Source organism: Gossypium hirsutum, chromosome D09, assembly GCF_007990345.1.
Source record: "Gossypium hirsutum isolate 1008001.06 chromosome D09, Gossypium_hirsutum_v2.1, whole genome shotgun sequence".
Taxonomy (NCBI): domain Eukaryota; kingdom Viridiplantae; phylum Streptophyta; class Magnoliopsida; order Malvales; family Malvaceae; genus Gossypium; species Gossypium hirsutum.
This window is the reverse complement of record NC_053445.1, coordinates 32,480,840-32,500,816: the sequence shown is the minus strand read 5'-3', so window position 1 is coordinate 32,500,816 and position 19,977 is coordinate 32,480,840. Positions and strand designations below refer to the sequence as shown.

The following is a 19,977-nucleotide window of genomic DNA, read 5'->3' as shown; positions in this document are numbered from 1 at the left end:
CTTGAGGTTTGAGTCATTACAGGCTTTGTCTAATCTTCTGTCACCATGGAGATAATCTTTGAAGACTTTTCTTCTGTTGCATAAATCTTCCAAAGCAATGTACGTTTCTTGCTAGATTTCTCCCATGGTCAAGTTAAGAATATTTTTGTTTTGCCTATAAAGGTTCTAATTTATGGCTACCTGGAGAGGATCTGGAATAGACGCAACAACCGCTTGCTTCAAACTGGGATCCGATCCAAGGGCACAAAAAAGCTTTGTCATCGCATAAAAATGCTTAGACAAATCTTTTTCTTATAAAAGCAACATCTTCTTTTAAAGAACTCTCTTCTTTTTAGGGCTAATAGATCATCAGGATTTCTAATAAAATGATTATGGATAATCCTAATTGCTTGAGATAAATCTGTTAACACTAAGAAGTGCATCTGGTTTGTTTGATCAATGAAATTCCACCAGTCTTTTAACATTCCTGTGAACCGTGAAACAAATTCAACCAGGACGTTATAATGGCTTTCTTCTGTCAACTTTCTGGTTTCAAGTCATGCATAGAATTCCTGTAGTCTTTCTGGCCATGTTTGAACTTAAGCCTATAAAGACTAAGCTTTTAGTTTTATCACAAGAATCAAAGTTTCAATTTTACTTTAAAAAATAAAGCTTCAATTTTTATTATTATAAAGTTTTAGTAAATATATTTTATATTAATTTTTTTCACTTATATAATGAGTGTACAATAATATAGAAGCTTGCTTATAGAGGGTTCGCATATAACTATAAGAGGGGCTATAGGGGGTTCGCATATAAGAGGGGTTTGCACGGGGGAGAAAAGAGTTGAGAGAGTTTTTTTTAGGGTGAAGAAAAAAAATGAGTTTAATTTTTTTTGACTTATATAAATGTGCAAAACGGCGCCGTTTTGAGCTAGGGTTCACAGGCGCCAAAACGACGTCGTTTCGGCGCGACCCGCGCGCCGACCTAACCCGCTCTTAGGACCCGCGTGTTTTTGAACGGAAGGGCTAATTCACTTTTAGCCCTTCCGCTTTTTTTATTATTTACAATCAAGTTTCTTTCATTTTAATTTTGCCCCATAATTTATTTCAGATTTCAATTTGGTCCACTTTGAAGCTGTGCGTTTTGGAAGGCGGGGATTATTTCCCATTTGGTCCCTCCTTGTTATTCGTACATTCATATTGGTCCTCTTTTTTATTTATTTCTGATTTTCCCTCAAATTTATGTTTTAAGTTCGATTTGGCCCCTTTTTTTGTTATTTTTGCTATTTATTTATTAAATTAATTAATTTAATATTACTATACTATCATTATTTTCCTTTTTCTATATATCTACTTGTCATTATTACCATATTATTAAATTAATTAGTTTTGCATTATTATTTCTATTATATTTTTTTATTTATTTACCTAAATATTTTAATTACATTTATTTTATTATATCATGTCATTTATTTATATCCTTTTATATAATTTAAAACTTTAGATTATTATATTATTTTTAATATCATCATCATTATTATTAATATTATTATTCTTAAATTGTTTGATACAATATTTATTTAATATTAGGTCTTTAGCTTCAAATTTTTAGTTTGTTATCCTTATTATTTGTCTTTTGTTTTTGGCTCGTTTATTTTATTTTATTTTGTTCTTTATATTATCGTTCACATTAATGCATTTATTGTTATTCTGCTATGCATATAAACACCGTACTTTATTTCTACCAATTCGTGTTACATTAATCATTACTAGACCTGTTCATGGGCCGGGCCCGGAAAAAAATTTCGGCCCGCCTCTTAGGCCCGGGCCCAGCCCTGGCCAAAATATAGGCCTAAATTTTGCCCAGGCCTGGCCCGGGAAAAAAATAATAAGCCCGAGCCCGGCCCGGCCCGATTTTTAATAAACACAAAAAAATATTTTAAAAATAAAAAAATAAAAATATTTTTAAAGTATTTTAAAATTAAAAAATTAAAAAATATATTTATTATATTCGGGCCGGGCTGGGCCCAGGCAAAAAAAGTTAAGCCCGAGCCCGGCCCATTTTTTAAACGGGCCTCATTTTTTTGCCCAAACCCATATTTCGGGCCTATATTTTTACCCGAACCCTGACGGCCCGCCCGACCCATGGACAGGTCTAATCATTACCCAATACATAAATTTTTTAAATAAGCGATATGTCGTATTTTGAGATTCGAAAAGTCATTCCCTGACTTACGGGGTTTCAATTTTCTCGATAAATCTGAATACACGAACCTTTTAAAACATAAGTTTTTTTAAATATTCTCAGAAATTAAAAAAGATTGTGTTTTAACTTACAGAATATGATTTTTTTTCTAAAACGAGATAATCAAATATCTTTTAAAATAAAAAAATTTGTGTTTATTCTCGTTTCGGGGATTTAAGACATTGTGTCCTAACTCACGGGATATAATTATTTTTTTTCGATTGACGTGAAATACGCTCTTTTTCTAAAAAAAATTCAATTAAGTGATATATTAACAAAGGATCGTATTTTAAATCTTTTCAAAGTTTTCAATTTTTGACACTAAGACATTAATTGATCAATTAGGTACCAATTTTGGGCGTAACGAGGGTGCTAATCCTTCCTCATACGTAACCGACTCCCGAACCCATTTCCTGGATTTTTGTAGACCGAAAATTGTTGTTTTAGTAAATCAAATCTTTTATTAAAACGATTAAATCACAAGGTGATCCGATCACACCTAATAAAAAGGATTGGTGGCGACTCCCATTTTTGTTTTCAAAATAAAAGTCAACCCCTTTAAAAAAATGGTTTCGATAGGAGTTTTTCTTGAAAAAATCTCTAGATAAAATTTATAGGGCTTGAAAAGATTGACTATTTATAAAACTCTTTTTCCCTAATTGAAATAGGTTTTAGAAATTCATGTAGAATTAGGATTGGTTTAAATTAAGGACTAAATTAGAAAAAAAAAACAATTTTTGGGTTGGGATAGTTGGAATAATTCGGCACTTTTATGGGATAAAAATAAGAAAATAAAATATTTTGGTTGAAAGGTGTACAAAGGGTTTCAAACTTGGGACCTATGGGTAAGTTAAAGCTTTACCAATGAACCAACAAGCTTATTCTTGTTAAATCCTTAACAAAAATAATTTTTAAGACATACTAAGTTCTGTACACTATGCTTGAAAAAATAAAATCTAAATTTTATCATTATTTCTTCTAACACTATTTTTGGGATATGACAAATCTCTCTCCCTTAAAAAAATTCGTGCTCGAATTTTAACTTACCTTATCAAAACAAGTGAGGATATTGTTGACGAATCAACTCCTCAGGTTCTCATATTGTTTCTTTGGTTCCATGGTTTTTCCATAAAACTGAACTAGAGGAATTTGTTTATTTCTAAGAGTTTTATCCTCCCTATCTATTATTTTAATTAGTTATTTTTCAAAAGATAAGTCTGGTCAAAGCTCAATCTCTTCAATGTGAATAATATGGGAAGGATCAGAACGATAGAGTCATAACATGGACACATGGAACATATTGTGGATTCGATCTAACTCAGGAGGTAGTTCAAGTTGGTAAGCCACTGGGCCAATTCACTTCTGTACTCGATAAGGACCATTAACTCAGGAGGAATAAAATTTGGTTGTCAGCATCTGAAGCTTGGTTGTATTGGTCCTTTCATGAGCCGTCTCTAGCATTTCCAAGGCTTCATTGGCTTCAGTAAACTTTGAAATCCTTTTGAACTCTTGTGCATTTACCCCATGGGAAATAACATAAAGTGTTTTGGAGTTGATATTAACAACCCTTTCTTCTTCAGTAGTCCAGGTTACCTCAACCTTAAGAGTTTCTACTCCTTCAATTTCAATAAAGAGATAGGTCTATCCAATTAAAACAATCCTCTAGTTTCGATCATCTATTGATTTAATGAACGCGTTCTTCTTGATTTTCCAATATGCATAATTTACTCCATCGAGCATAAGGGGTGTGAAACTGAAGATCTTTCCATTGCAAGCAAGTATATCAACCAAGAAAATCAATATTTATGTTAAGTGAAAGGCTCTAATACCAATTGTAGGAATGATTTGGTACTTGTTTAGCAAACAAAAATTGTGGCTAAATTAGTGCCCACAGTTTCAACCACCAAACCAAAAGTACGAAAAAAATAAAGAAGGCCGAGATTGTTTACGCAATTCAACCTCAGTCTACTTCTACGGGGCCTTGCCCAGAGCAATGATCCAATATCTTTCTCACAGTATAACAAATTTATTTAAGTCCTAACACCAGTCTAACTTTCACCAATTTAGCGACCTCACCATTGTACAAAGACTAGATCACTCTCGCATTAAGATTCCCCGTCAAAGGCTTAGTCTTACAATCCAAGAGATTCTCTTACTTATAAAAACAATGCAACATACATGTTCCTAACAAAATGTTTTAATTATTTGCTGAAAGATTGTAGTTATAATATGAAAATTAATAAGTTATATATTTTAATTATACTAAAAATCAAATAATAAATATTATTTTTCGTTAATTATTGTAATTAAAAATAAAATATTAAAAAAACTAATTAAATATTAAATGCATAAAATCACATGCAACGGATGTAACATTAGAACCTAGTAAATATTAAAGAAATTATTACATATATTAAAATTTAAAACATCACTTTTCGACCACATGAACGGATATTTGTAATAAGAACTAAGAAAATTTAATAATTAAACCTTTTTTTTACCATTAAGTTTCAAAAGTGTTTTTCAAGTCAAGAACTTTTTAATCCAAACGCATTAGTAGCTGTCCAAGTCAACTCAAAACGCTAAAAATTATAGCTTTTGACTTTTTAAAATGTAACATCCCTAACCCATATCTATCACCGGAACAGGGTTATGAAGCATTATTGGAGTTTACAGATTTAAAAATAGTTTACACATATCATTTATTATTCATAACCGAAATTAAACATATTCAATCATAATGTCCCTTGAATGGGCCCTCGAGACACAATTTATGTTTTAGAAACAAGTTAGGAATAAATCAGGAACTTAGAGATTTTTTTCGCAAAATCTCAAAATTTTTCTTAGGTACAGGGGACACACACCTGTGTGGCTAGGTCGTGTGGCTCACACGGCCAAGTGACACGCCCATGTCCCAGGCCATGTGGGCATTCGATGTGAGACACAGGGCCGTATCCCAGCTCGTGTAACTCTCTGACTTGGGTCGCACGACCAGCCACACGCCCGTGTGCCAGGCCGAGTGGACAATTTAATTTTCAAAAATTAGGTGTAGATGTAACACCCCTTACCCGTATTCAACTCCAGAATAGTGTATGAGGCATTACTAGAACACTTACACATGTAAACGTATTAAACCGAGTTACAAAATTTCATTCAAATTTAAACTCTTCAAATTTTTAACATGCTTTTATAATTCTTTACAACATATCCTCAAAATATTATATTCATAACAAATAGGGCCTACAAGATCCGATACTTACTCATGTAATTCAATGCTTCATTTACATTTTATTCAATTCACAATCTTTCATGTTCACAATTCAAATCAATTCTCAATCCAATATATATATTTCAATACGACAATAATTCTTTTAATTCAAATCATATCACTAGAAACTTCCATTTAATTCATGTACACTTCAATATCGTTAAGTTCAATACTAATACGTATTCACCATTTAACTCAACGTTTATCGATTATACCATTCATTAACACTTTTATAAAATTCTTAGTATTACAATGAAAACATCACTTAAGCTTAAATAACATCAAATCAACTCATCATCCCCTTTTTGTCATTTTATTCTTCAAGTATGAAATTAGTATTTCATTTCCTTTCCACACCCATTTCCTACGAATATCACACAAAACAATAACATATCATTCAACCATAGTCACAAGCTAGTACATTTAAACATAATTCTTTTTGGAATTAACCACATGATAAACCATTTCAAGTAAGTTTACATAATTTAAACATTACCACCCTTTCCATGAACACAAGCATATTCCCATCTAGGCACTTACCATTTCAATTCATAACTTATAAATTTAACGTGGCATAATTCAGCCGCCACTTGGCCAAAGCTTAAGCGTGTACACTACACATGTTAGCCAAATAAACATATAGCGTAAGCATTATAAGTATGGCCGAGTTCAACATTTATTCATGTATCAAACTTACCAACATGAGTTAATCCATAAACAATTCATGGCCTTACTTCATACCAAATCATATACCAAATATACCACACTCACATACTATGAAACTTTATTTTCCCATATGAGCTTAAATCATGATCAATAATACGCAAATGTAAGCATCATTTCTATTTTAATGTTTATCGATTATAATCGAGCATATAACCAATTATACACAAATCATTCATATATATAATTCATTTTCCTCCTCCTCCTCTCCATTCCACATCCTTTATGTATAAAACATGCTTAAATAGCATTATACATAATTTCACTTTTCACTTATATTTAAATTCAAAGCTATCTATTTGAGTTAGAGTCACTAAATCATTTTTATCCGAAGCTACAGAGCTCCAAATTAAGATCAGTTAACTTTCCCAGAAACTAGACTCACATGTCTCCATAAAATTTTCAGAATTTTTTACTTGGCCAATTAGTACAGTTTATTATTTAAAGTCACCCCTGTTTCACTACTCAACATCTCTGACCTCTCTTCACTAAAAATGAACTATCTCATTGTACAGAATTCGGATGATATTTCTGTTTGATTTCTTTTAAAATAGACTCATTAAGAATTCTAAGCATATAAATTATAACTTGTAATTATTTTTTTACAATTTTTAATGATTTTATAAAGTTAGAAAAGGGGATTCCAAAATCAATCCAACCCTGCCTCACTAAAATTCAAATATCTCAAAATGTATAACTCTTTTGCTTGCTTTGTTTCTTTTATATAAAAATAGACTCCTTAAGATTTCATTTCATATCTCATTCACTCTCTAATTAAATTTCCACCATTTTTGGTGATTTTCAAAGTCACACTATTGTTACTGTCCAAAACTATTTTGTTGCACATTTTACTTTTTCATAATTTCATTACTTCTTTTCATCTTACTCAAGGGTCGATTAAATATCGAACCCAATATTCATCATGTAACCTTATTTGATTCACATATATTTTCACTTATCCAATTTGCTTGATGAACACTTCGAAATATTAACCGTTACACGGTGGAATCAGCACTTAGCAACCACCTCATGTTCAAAGGATCCTGGTGGAATCAGCACTTAGCAACCACCTTATAATAATTGATACGTGGAATCAGCACTTAGCAACCACCTTATAATCAATGATACGAGGAATCAACACATAGCAACCCCTTTCACAATCAAGGATACGGTGGAATCAGCACTTAGCAGCCACCTTATAATCAATGATACGGGGAATCAGCACATAACAACCCCTTTCACAATCAAGGATATGGTGGAATCAGCACTTAGCAACCACCTTATAATAAATGATACGGGGAATCAGAACATAGCAACCCATTTCATTCAAAGAATCCCGGTCAAATCCGAGTGTTCAATCAGGAACCTTACTTCACAATATTTTACCAACTTTTCCAATTTATTCACATTTTGTAATCTACATCAAATATTTATTCTATATTCAATCATATCTCAACAATATATTAAATAAAATTAAAACAATGTATTATTCACATACAAATTTACCATCATGGTTTCAAGGTCAATTCCTCAACTTTCTTGGTTTATAATAACACATTTAACTTATTTAACACTCACATTATTCAATCTAGTCCTAAAATCACACTTTGGCAAAAATTACATATTTACCCCTAAAGTTTCACAAAATTACGATTTTGCCCCAAAGCTCGTAAATTAAACTTCATCCCTTATTCTTATGTATTATGACATGCTAAACATTTTTCCCTTCTATGGCAACATTGAATTCCCACTCTAACACTTACTTATGAACATTAGGTATTTCTACCGATTTTTTCATTTTACTCGTTTTCACTTAAAATCGCTTAGCAAAAGTTGTTTAACATAATTTCAAGCTTCATATTCTACCATAAAAAATCAAAATAAACACATTTCACCTACGGGTATTTTTCCAAATATAAACCCTAGATTAAATTATTGCTAGAATAAGCTAAATCAAGTTACCGAGACTCTAAAAACGTAAAGAACATTAAAAACGGGGCTTGGAATCACTTGCTATTGAGCTTAGAAGCTTGAAAACCCTAGAAATGGCTTCCCCTTTGTGAAATTTGGCCAAGGCTTGAAGATGATGATTTTTGGCCTATTTTGTCTTTTTAATACATTTTAATTACCAAATTACCAAAGTACCCCTAACTTAAAAATTTCCTATTTCACTTATCTCATGTCCATTTTTGTCCACAATGTAAGCAATGGTATAATTACCATTTAAGGACCTCCAATTTAAAATTTCATAACAATTGGACACTTCAAACATGTAGAATTCAACTTTTGCACTTTTTACAATTTAGTCCTTTTGGCTAAATTGAGTGCCCAAACGTCGAAATTTTTGAACGAAATTTTCACGAAATCATTCCGTGAAATTGTAGACCATAAAAATATAATAAAAAATAAATTTTTCCTCGTCAGATTTGTGGTCCCGAAACAACTGTTCTGACTAGGCCCAAAATCGAGCTGTTACAATAGGGGTCACACGGCCAAGTCACACGCCTATGTGCTAGGCCGTGTGACACACACGGTTGAGACACACGTCCGTGTCTCTACCCGTGTGAGCAATTCGAAGTATTCTGTTTCTCAAATTTTAAGATGCAGGGGATACACTGCTAAACCACACGCCCGTGTGGACAAAATAAGACCACTTCCAAGCCTTATTTCTCACCCAAATTGCCTTCCACCTACAAAAACACTTAAACATGTTCACCAACCAATTCAAACCATTCAAATCAAGTCAACTTCATGTATTAAGTATGACATAATATCACCTATACCCATATTGGACTTAATGTGTTAACTAAATTTAACCATCAATATAACGATATGCTTTGCATCACTTAACCATTTCAAACACAATCCAAGTATGATAAAGCTACACACAAATATATACACTTTTACTTCAAAATATAACTATTACAAGTCATTCCAATGGCTAGTTCCAACCAAAATATTTCCACTTTATGCTTAACCTAGCTTATACATGACATTATACCAAAAGTTAGTTTGCTTTATATACTAAGAAGTCCAAAGGATAGTGTGATGTGTCTCCGACCAAGTTCCAACCTTCACGAGCTCTCGAGTACTATAAAACAGATGAAGTAAAATAGAGTAAGCATATTATGCTTAGTAAGTTCGTATAACAGAAAATTAACTTACCACTCATTTACATTTAAGATAAGCATACAAAATTCATCCAAAGAAATTTAGCAATTTGCCTAAACACATATAATCTCAAGAAACTTGTTAGTCATGTATTACATGTAAACATCAAGAATCAATGATGAGCTCATCATGTAATAACTTTCATAGACATATGCTTTTCATATCATATTTCCATTTAACATGTGCATTGCCATAACAAATCATCTTAAGTTCAGTTCAACCTTGTCAGAACTTTACCCGTTAAATTTATTTGAAATATCAATGGATACACATGTAGTACACTCGAAGTGTACAAAATTGTAATATGCCAACTCATATTCAGGGGTATCCATTAGGGCACATAATTAGGAAGCACTCTCTCAAGCCATATAACAGGATGCTCATGTGAGCCATGTAACAGGAAGATTATCTGGGCTATAATAGGAAACTCATAAGAGTTTAAAACAGGAAGCTCATTGAGCTTAACAGGTAACTTCGAAGAGTTATCAAGATTATAATTTTATCAAGATTCACTTTACAAAAGTTGTTTATCTATCAACAACCTTTAATTTTCTACCATAAATTTCAAAATTTCAGCATACTCATCCATGGAAAACTTTTAATACTTTGATAACTTTACAAATTAATCCCCAAAATAGGTAGATTAGGTTACTACGATCTCGAAAATATAAAAATTACTAAAAACGAGACAAGAATGCTTACCCAATTAAGCCAATTTAGCTTGCTTGAACTCTTTTCTCTTAGCTAGGGTTTTCCATGAAAATAATTTGGGGAAAGATGATGAAAAAGATGATATTTTGTTATTTAATTTAATTAAAATATTTTATTTTTCCACTTTTCAATTTAGTCCTTTTCTTTTCTTAAATTTCTATAATTGAATCATTATAAATACCTACTAACTTCTCTTAATGGTCTATTTGCCTTATAAGGACCTCAAATTTTGAATTCCATAGATATTTAATCCTTCTAGCTATTAGAATTCAACTTTTGCATTTTATGCAATTTGATCATTTCTATAATTAAACATGAAATCGGTAAAATTTTCTTATTTAAATTTTCATACGTCTTTCCTATAATAATGCAGACCATTCATTATTATTAAAATAAATATTCTTTCTAACTTGAATTTGTGGTCCCGAAACCACTGTTTCGATTTGATTGAAAACGGGCTGTTACAACTCTCCCCCTTAAAGAATTTTCGTCCTCGAAAATCTTACCAGTAAAGAGGTTCAGATATTGCTTTCTCATTGTTTCCTCTGGTTCCCAAGTAGCTTTTTCTATTCCATGTCGTTGCCAAAGAACTTTCACTAAAGCTACCTTTTTTATTTTTTAACTCTTTAGTTTCCCGAACAAGAATTTTGATCGGTTCTTCACTGTAAGTCATGTCAGGATGAATCTCAACTTATGTCGGAGAAATAATATGTGAAGGACCTGACTAATACTGTCGCAACATTGACACATGGAAAACATTATGAATTCTGTCAAGCTTTGGTGGTAATGCTAATCGGTACACAATAGGTCCGGTTCTTTCGATGATCTCATATGGCCCAATGAACCGTGAGCTTAGTTTTCTTTTACGACCAAACCGAAGAACTTTCTTCCAATGTGAAACATTCAGAAATACTTTGTCACCAACTTGGAACTCTATTTCTTTACGTTTTAAATCCGCATAGGATTTCTGACGGTCAGAAGCTGCTTTTAAATTGTCTCTAATCACTTTCACTTTTTTTCAGTTTCACGAATTAGTTCAACTCCATGTATCTTTTTCTTACTGAGCTCTGTCCAATACAACAAAGTTCTACATTTACGACCATACAAAGCCTCGTACGATGCCATTTTAATACTGGACTGATAACTATTATTATATGCAAATTGAATTAAAGGAATATACTTTTCCTAGTTACCTTCGAATTCCAGCACACAACACTGAAGCATATCTTTTAAAATCTGTATCACACGTTCCGATTGTCCATCAATCTGAGGATAGAATGCGATGCTAAAATGTAACTGTGTACCCAGAGCTTCTTGCAACTTATTCCAGAATCAAGATGTAAACCGAGGATCCTTGTCTGATATAATAGGGACCGGCACTCTATGCAGTCTGACAATCTCAGAAACATATAACTCTGTGAATATATATCCAGAGAGAAATCCATACGTGCCAAAATAAAGTGTACAGACTTCGTTAAATGATCAACTATTGCCCAAATAACATATTTCTTTTTTGAGGATATGGGTAATCCCGATACAAAGTCAATGATAACTTTTTCCCATTTCCATTCCGGTATTGTTACTGGCTATAATAATCCCAAAGGTACTTGATGTTCAGCTTTAACTTGCTGACATATCAAACATTTGGATACAAATTCAGAAATATCTTGTTTTATTCCCGGCCACCAATACATCTTTTTCAAATTATGATACATTTTGTTACTCTCGAATGAACAGATATAATACCATTATGAGCTTCGTTCAAAATTTTCTGTACAAATTTTGAATTCTTCGGTACACATATTCTGCCTCTGAATAATAGACAATCGCCAAACCCAATCTAAAATTCTGAATCAGAAATTGACTCACATTGTACCATTTAGCTTGTAATTCATCATCAATTTTCTAAGCTTCACAAATTTGCTGTAGAAATGTCGGTTTAGCTTTTAACTTAGCTATGATTGAACCATCATCAGATAACAACAATCAGGTATTCATTGCTCACAAAGCAAACAGAGACTTTTTTCTCAAAGCATCTACAATTGCATTGGCTTTTCCCGGATGATAGTCGATAACCAAGTTATAATCTTTCAATAATTCTAGCCACCTATGCCGTCTCAAATTTAAATCCTTCTGCGACATCAAATATTTTAAACTCTTGTGATCAGTGAATATGACACTTTTCAGCAAATAGATAGTATCACCAAATTTTCAATACAAACTCAATGGTTGCCAACTCTAAATCATGTATCGGGTAATTCTTTTTATGTGGTTTAAGCTGTCTAGAAGCATAGGCTATTACTTTACCTTCTTGCATCAAAACACAACCCAAACCATTCAATGATGCATCGCTGTAAATTACAAATTCTTTACCCAATTCAGGCTGAACTAGAACTGGTGCTTCAGTCAATAAAGCTTTCAATCTGTCAAAACTCTACTGACATTTATCAGACCATTCAAACTTTACATCTTTCTGTAACAACCGTGTCATTGGGGAAGCTATCATCGAAAATTCTTTTACAAATCTCCGATAGTAACCAGCTAATCCCAGAAAACTTCTAACTTCAGATATATTTTTTGATTGTTTCCAACTAACAATTGCTGAAATTTTATTCGGATCCACTCTGATGCCTTCAGCAAATACTATATGCCCAAGAAAACCAACTTCCCGAAGCCAAAATTCACATTTACTAAATTTGGCATATAATTGTTTCTCACACAATGTTTGCAAAACAAATCTCAAATGATCAGCATGTTCATTTTCATCTCGGGAGTATACCAGAATGTCATCAATAAATACCACCACAAATCCATCCAAATACGGTTCGAAAATTATGTTCATCAAATCCATAAATACCGTAGGTGTATTGGTAAAGCCAAACAGCATCACAAGAAACTCATAGTGCTCGTACCTGGTTCTGAAGGCTGTCTTTGGCACATCTGAATCTTTCACCCGTAGTTGATAGTAACCGAAAAGAAGATCAATCTTTGAAAACACAGTAGCACCTTTCAAATGATAGAACAAGTCATCAATACGAGGCAATTGATATTTATTCTTAATAGTGACTTTGTTGAGCTGCCGGCAATCAATGCATAATCTCAACGACCCATCTTTCTTTTCACAAACAAAACTGGCGCACCCCAAGGTGAAAAACTAGGTCGAGTAAAAATTATGTCCGGTAGTTCTTGCAATTGAGCTTTCAAATCCTTTAATTCAGTAAGAGTCATTCTGTAATGTGCTATAAATGATAACACTTGTGAAACAGTGAGTATTCTGGTAAAAATGAAGTAAAAAATGGTTAACCAAATCGAAAGTTATGTGAATTTTGGATCAGGAAACTTAAGTTGTCAACTCGATAAACTATGTATTTACAAGCTTGTTATTAGTAGTTGATTTACTATATCTAGCTATATCAATTTCATTTTTATGACTTTTGAATGATTTAATTAGTACATAAAATATTATGTTTCGAATTGAAAACTATTATTTCAATTATATGTTTAAATCGATAGTCAAGTTGGAATACTACTTCTTTTGAATCGATTGTTTATATGTTTAAATCTATTGTTACATAGCAAGTCTAATTTTGCTTCCCCCAAAGATTAACAACTTGACTCTGCCGCTGCCTGGAATTTGGTGACGAGACCAAGTCTTAGTTTTTAGGATTTTTCTTAGGATTAGTCCTAGAACTTTAGATGATAGATGCATGTCTAGCCAACCTAGTTCAATTTGATTAGTGATGACTCTATTAAATTTGATTTGTAAGACATGTCTCGTGTCTAGCGTACACTTTAGGTCCCCATACTCTGTGTGTGGACGTTATAACATTATATTTTTATTTATTATTATGCTTTACGTCCACAAGTCACCCAAATATGTTTTTATTATTAAATAGTAACTTGAATCAAACTGAATAAACTCAATCGAATAACTTAATCATTAGACATGTTCAAATTGCAACATTATAATTTTATACTGTTTTTGCTCTGATATTGTTTTCCTCTTCTTGTTTGAATAGCAAGGTGCAGGAGTTAATAAAATATCAAGAGTGGCAATAGAGACTTTGAGACCAAAGCTTAAGGTATTATATATATATCATCACCTAATTAAAATTTTTAAAAAAATTTAAGGATCTTAGTGAGAACTTTCACAAATTTTGATAGATCTAATTAAAATTTTCAAAAATTTTAGAGATTTTATGAAAATTTGAAAAAAAATTGAAATATAACTATAATTTTGAAAAACTTTGGAGAGTCTAACGAGGATCTGGCTCTATATATCATTAATATATATGATATATAGTTAAAGTTCGGACCGACTTTCGTACTAAAAAAAAAGGTTCAGCCCGACTTGAAATATAATTCTCAAAATTTATCAAAACTAATTCATATTTATAAACAACCAATTTAAATCCATTTAAGCTGCTCATTATTTTTATTGATTTAAGTTTATTTAGCATAATGAAACTTAAATCAACAAATATTTTTTATATTTTTTCATCCACATCGTGAATATACAATAATTTTGTGTGTGTATATATATATGTATGTATTAACACAGACAAAAGAAAAAAGAAAACAATCCGCCTACATAAATAAACATATAATATATAAGATTGTATTTTATTTGAATTATGTAATATATAAAATTACATAATTGTAGAGAACACCACACCCTCAGTTACCTCCAAGAAGACCTGCTTGTACTTCTGGTGGAGATAACACTGTGAGTTATTGATAATTTATATGTATGCACATATTCTCTTTTCTTGAATGAGTTATTTTGGATACATGATCAATAAGTTGTGATTGATTTTTGTTTCAGGTGCCGTAGATCTGAAGCAAATAATTTGATGATGTATGCTTTTTTATGGTGATGAAATTTGATACATTGCTATGATCACTACTATCTTTTAATAATAATAATAAATGTCTTCAATTTAAGGTTAAAATATTTGTTTCCATGGACAAAGTTAATTTATTATTTAATATTTAAAAATATGGTTGCCGATCGAGTCTTAGCTTAATTATTATGAGTACTATTGTCAACGTAGGAGGACGTGAGTTTGAGTATGTTGAAGCGCATTATCTTCCTATATATGAGTTGGAAGAGACAATGGGTAGTTCTAAACATTATGTCAAAAAAAAACCTATTATTGATCCCTTATCTGATTTTAACGGTAAACGTGATTAAAGGCGAAAATTGTTAAAGAAAAAGTTGAATTAAAATTTTTTATTAATCACAAAAATTCAATTGGATACAAATTAAGATGGACTTGAGTGCTTTTTTTTTTCTTTTTCTTTTTCTATCTCTTAATACCAATGCAATCAAGGATTTGATAATGATTAGATAAAATATGAAACAATCAAATTAAACAAATATAAAAGTACAAAAAAAATAAAGCTAGATTAATTAAATGTAAATATATACATATATTTTAGTACCAAGAATCTCATCCCTAAAACCTTCCCTCACAAGGATAGGTTTTGCATACCCATTTATATTATTTGCTTCTCTTTGACTTTGGTTTAAAATTGAAAATCAAATCAAATAGAAGAACACAACCCAATCACAATAAGAAGGATCAGGTAACAACCATATGATTTATTTCTAAAATACTTATGGAATACATGAACCACATGATTAAGGTATAATCTTCATATCTCTCAATCTCTCAACCCACATGGGAATACTTTTGAGGGTATCTGCATACCCAAAGAACCCATAATCTCTACTCTTATTCATACTACAAACATGTTGAAACCCAAAATGTAACACGTTGTTAAGAGCTACTGCACATGTAATTTCCTCCAATTTCGTCTTGAACAATCCATGCATTTCCACTATTTCATCCCATACCTTGCTTTTCTCCTTCATCAGCTACACAAAATCAAAGTTTTCCAACTCCACGGAAGGGATAAATTCGAGATCAAATATGTCGCACAATTTTTTCCATAAGCTTTTCTAAGTGAACATATCGCCGTTAGTGCAATTAAAGGCTTGGTTCTTGGCACTGGGAGTCACTGCGGCCCATATATGCTGCTTGGCGAGCACGCGTGCATCGGACATGTCGCAAAAATGCTCCCATGTGTACCGGCTACCTGGGTATCGAAACGGTAAACCCTCGTATCGACATATCAATGCGTACACTGCTGATGTAAGTAGCGCGTTGTACACGCTTCTCGACGACGCGCCTATTATGATCGACGAGCGGTACACAGAGTAGGTCAATGATGGCGCGTATGACTCCAAAAGATCTTCTAGCGCGTAGTAAAAGTTGGGGTAAGGCAAGCGGGGCAAATCCTCCCTAAACGGTGGTTCATGGGGTTCGAGACCCTGGCCCGATTCCGTCGGATTATGGATCGGACCCATGTAGTGTTGGGTACCTGTCTGAACCGTGACATGGCTGAGCCTTGAACCGGTTCCGTTGCCGCCCGGGCCGCTCTTCAAAACATCGAGAACGTTGGATAACATAGTTGCGTTAACTGTAACAGTTACTTGTTCACTTTCACGAACTTGGATTGCCACCCAGAAAACATGGGTGACTTCGCTGGAGATTGGAGTGAGCGTATCAGCGGTGTTTCCGGCGTCGGTGGCATCAAAAGCGATGTATTTATCGAGAAGCGAGGAAGGGAACCAAGTTGGTATGGGACGTGAAGCAGAGCCATAAACTTTCCAAGGACCGCCGAGGGCATTGGGGCTCTTCAAGGCTTCAGCTAGGCTCAACCCCGCCATGCCGGTGACGCCGACGATGAGTGCAACAAACGGTTGGTGGGAATTGGCCATATTGGGAGCTTAGAGAGATAGAGTTGGAACAGTGAAAACAAAGTGTGGATCAAGAGGCAACACGTATATGAGATAACAATAATTGCTAATAGACAAATTAGTGCTAATGGGTTAGGTCGTTGGGGCTAGATTCAGGTTAAATTAGAGTCAGTTCTTCCTTTCTTAAAAAATATATATATATATTTTTTTTTGACTCCAAAAAGTCTTTTAAAAGAAAAATTATGAAGAATAAATTGTTTTTGGTCGAAATTTTTAGATTTTCAAAAACACTCTTGAAAAGGAGTTGAAAAGGAGAAGCTAAATATTTTAACTTTTCCTCTCTGAAAAGTACTTTTGGTGCTTAATTACTTTTTCACCCCTCCAATAACATATTATTTTTCTTTTTTTTCTTGGTGCTTAATTACAATTGTGTTAAAATCATTAATTAAAAATAAAAAATATTTTTTAAAATATTAATTACAAATATTTAATGGTTATATTTAAATATTTAAAATATAGTTTATATATTCCAATTAAATTTTATAAATAATTAATATTTATTAATTAAAAATATTTACAATTTATATTTTATATATTAAAATATTAACAACAAGTTATAATATTTTTTTATATTATTACTAAAATATAATAATATTAACTAATTTAAATATTATTTAAATACATATTTATTACTTGATAATAACATGTCTAAAATGGACATTTTATTTCTCAAAAGCAGTTTTTGACAGCAATGCTAAACACTCAAATTTTAAACCAAACTTTTCAAAAGCACTTCTCAAAATCACTTTTCCACAGCACTTTTCAAAAGCACTTTTCAAAAGCAATGAAGAACTGGCCCTTAGTGCTAATGGTTTATGTCGGCGGGGCTAGATTCAAGTTAAATTAGTGGTAATCGGTTAGGTCGGGTGGGGTTAGATTCAGGTCAAGTATGATATTAACATAATTTATGTATATTTAAATTCGGTCTGGTCTGAAATATGAGTCTAAAAGTTTATCCAAATTCACTCGTAATTGTAAAAGATTAACTGAAACCCATTTTAGTCCCGCCTATATTATTTTTTAAATTTAAAAATATATATTTAATTTATTTTATTTTAATATTTATTAAAAGTGTATATTTTTTTATTTATTGAAAGTTTTTATATACTCATCTTAACATTATTTTAATGTTTATATTAAAATAGTATTATATATTTAGTATATGTTTATTTTTAATGTGTTCTAAATTACATAATATTTTAAAATAACATAATATAAAATATTATAAACTTAAAAACGGATTGGGTCAAGCTTGAGCCTTGAATGTTCAAGCCCGAGGTTGACTCATATTTTAAACGGATCTAATTTTTTTACATAAGCCTAATTTGTGGATTTAACATTTTTACCGAAACTCTTTCAAATTTCAGATGAACCTTCATACCTCAACATATCAACCTACCTATGTAATATATACCACACATTACTATCCCTTGTCGCGGTTAAACAATGACAGCAGGTAAGAAGAAATCAAAGAAAACAAATATATACTATTATTTATATTTGATTGAATTGTCGAAATGACTTTTATAAAGTAAGTAATTTGTATTATGAATATATTTTTGTTTTTTTATAATTGATACCAACATTGGCAGGTGAGTATGGAGACAGGATATCTGAAATTAATATATCATAACAGCAGGTATGCTATGCCAAAACAAATGCCTTCTCCTCTTTTCCTCTCTTGCTCTGTAGTACTTTAATTCCATCTGTTCAATTCTTTTTTCTAGGTCATCAGGTGGTGTCATTTCATGAACATCTTTCCATCTTGATGTGTCTTAATGTATATCTCTTCATGCTGACGTGTCTTGAACTGCTTGGCTGCAAAACATTGGATACTCTTGTGACCACTCCTTTGGATCTGGTATGTTGGAGTGATATTCTCTCAAAGCTTCTTTTAACTGTTCTTGGTAAGGTGTTTGTGGATTTCTTTGGACATCCCATGGTGCTAGCAAGTTTCCTGAGGGCCCTATTTCTGAGGGAATAATTTTGTTAATCTGGCATAAGTATTTTTGCAAATCCTTAAGATCATAAGGATTTTCATATACTTCTGAGAAATACATCTTGTGGATCCATGCACTAGGGAAGGCTCCTAGTTGTGTATCTAGTCCATTTTGCATGAAATATTGGGGCTTATAAAAGATAATCACTATCCATTGGACCCTTGTGCTCTTGAGGAATTCGAACATGATCATGTCAGCCCATTGTTCCAAAGGATAGAACCATTTGAAAAAGTTTGCCAGATTTTTCATTTCAGGACTAATCACATCTTGTATTGCCATTGTCAGGAAATGTTGGAGATCTGGAATAAAGAACTCAATTCCTATGTGGAATAGATGAGTTAAATACCAGAACATCCATTTCAATTCTTCAGGAAATTCACCAAATTGGAACTTTAGTGGATTAATGAATGGATAATCAGGGAGAAGTCTTAAAGGTTTTAAGAATAATCCTCCAAAATCTCGAAAAACACTTAAGTGGTATGAAAGCATCATGTTCATGGCTTCTTTGTGAAAACGTTTTTCTAAGATTAAACTTAGAACTTCTCGAGGATGATCAGGATGAGAATTTGGTTGACAAGGAATGGAAAATGGTGAGGGTTGGTTTTGAGGATTTTTCTTTTTTCCTTTTCCTTTGGAGGATGAAGGTTGGAACATAAAAACTTCAATTGGTTTGGAAATGGTGATTTTAGGTAGTCTGGTAAGAATGTCAGCAAGAACATTGGCTTTTCCTTTTATGTGAATGACATTAAAGGAAAACTTGGAAAACCATTCATCCCATCTGAGAAGTTGGGGGTGAGGTACTTCGTTTTGTTTGAATTTCAGCATTTTGAGGAAGGAAGACATGTCCATTTCAATAAGGAAATGATATCCAAGTAAATGGAATTCAAATTTGGAAATACCTTTTTTGACTGCAAGGATTTTTTTGAAAGTGGAGTGATAATGAATTTCAGCATCAGTGAATCTTCCAAAGCAATGTACGTTTCTTGCTGGATTTCTCCCATGGTCAAGTTGAGAATATTTTTGTTTTGCCTGTAAATGTTTTGATTTATGGC

The 19,977-nt window shown here is 32.3% G+C and overlaps 1 protein-coding gene across 1 annotated transcript; it reads right to left on the bottom strand.

Moving 5' to 3' along the window:
• Positions 1-15,684: 15,684 nt before the first annotated feature.
• On the bottom strand, positions 15,685-17,907 carry LOC121220813 ((S)-8-oxocitronellyl enol synthase CYC2). Its single transcript, XM_041100337.1, has one exon. The coding sequence runs from the start codon at positions 16,884-16,886 to the stop codon at positions 16,065-16,067; it is 822 nt and encodes a 273-aa protein (XP_040956271.1). The 5' UTR covers positions 16,887-17,907; the 3' UTR covers positions 15,685-16,064.
• Positions 17,908-19,977: the final 2,070 nt, after the last annotated feature.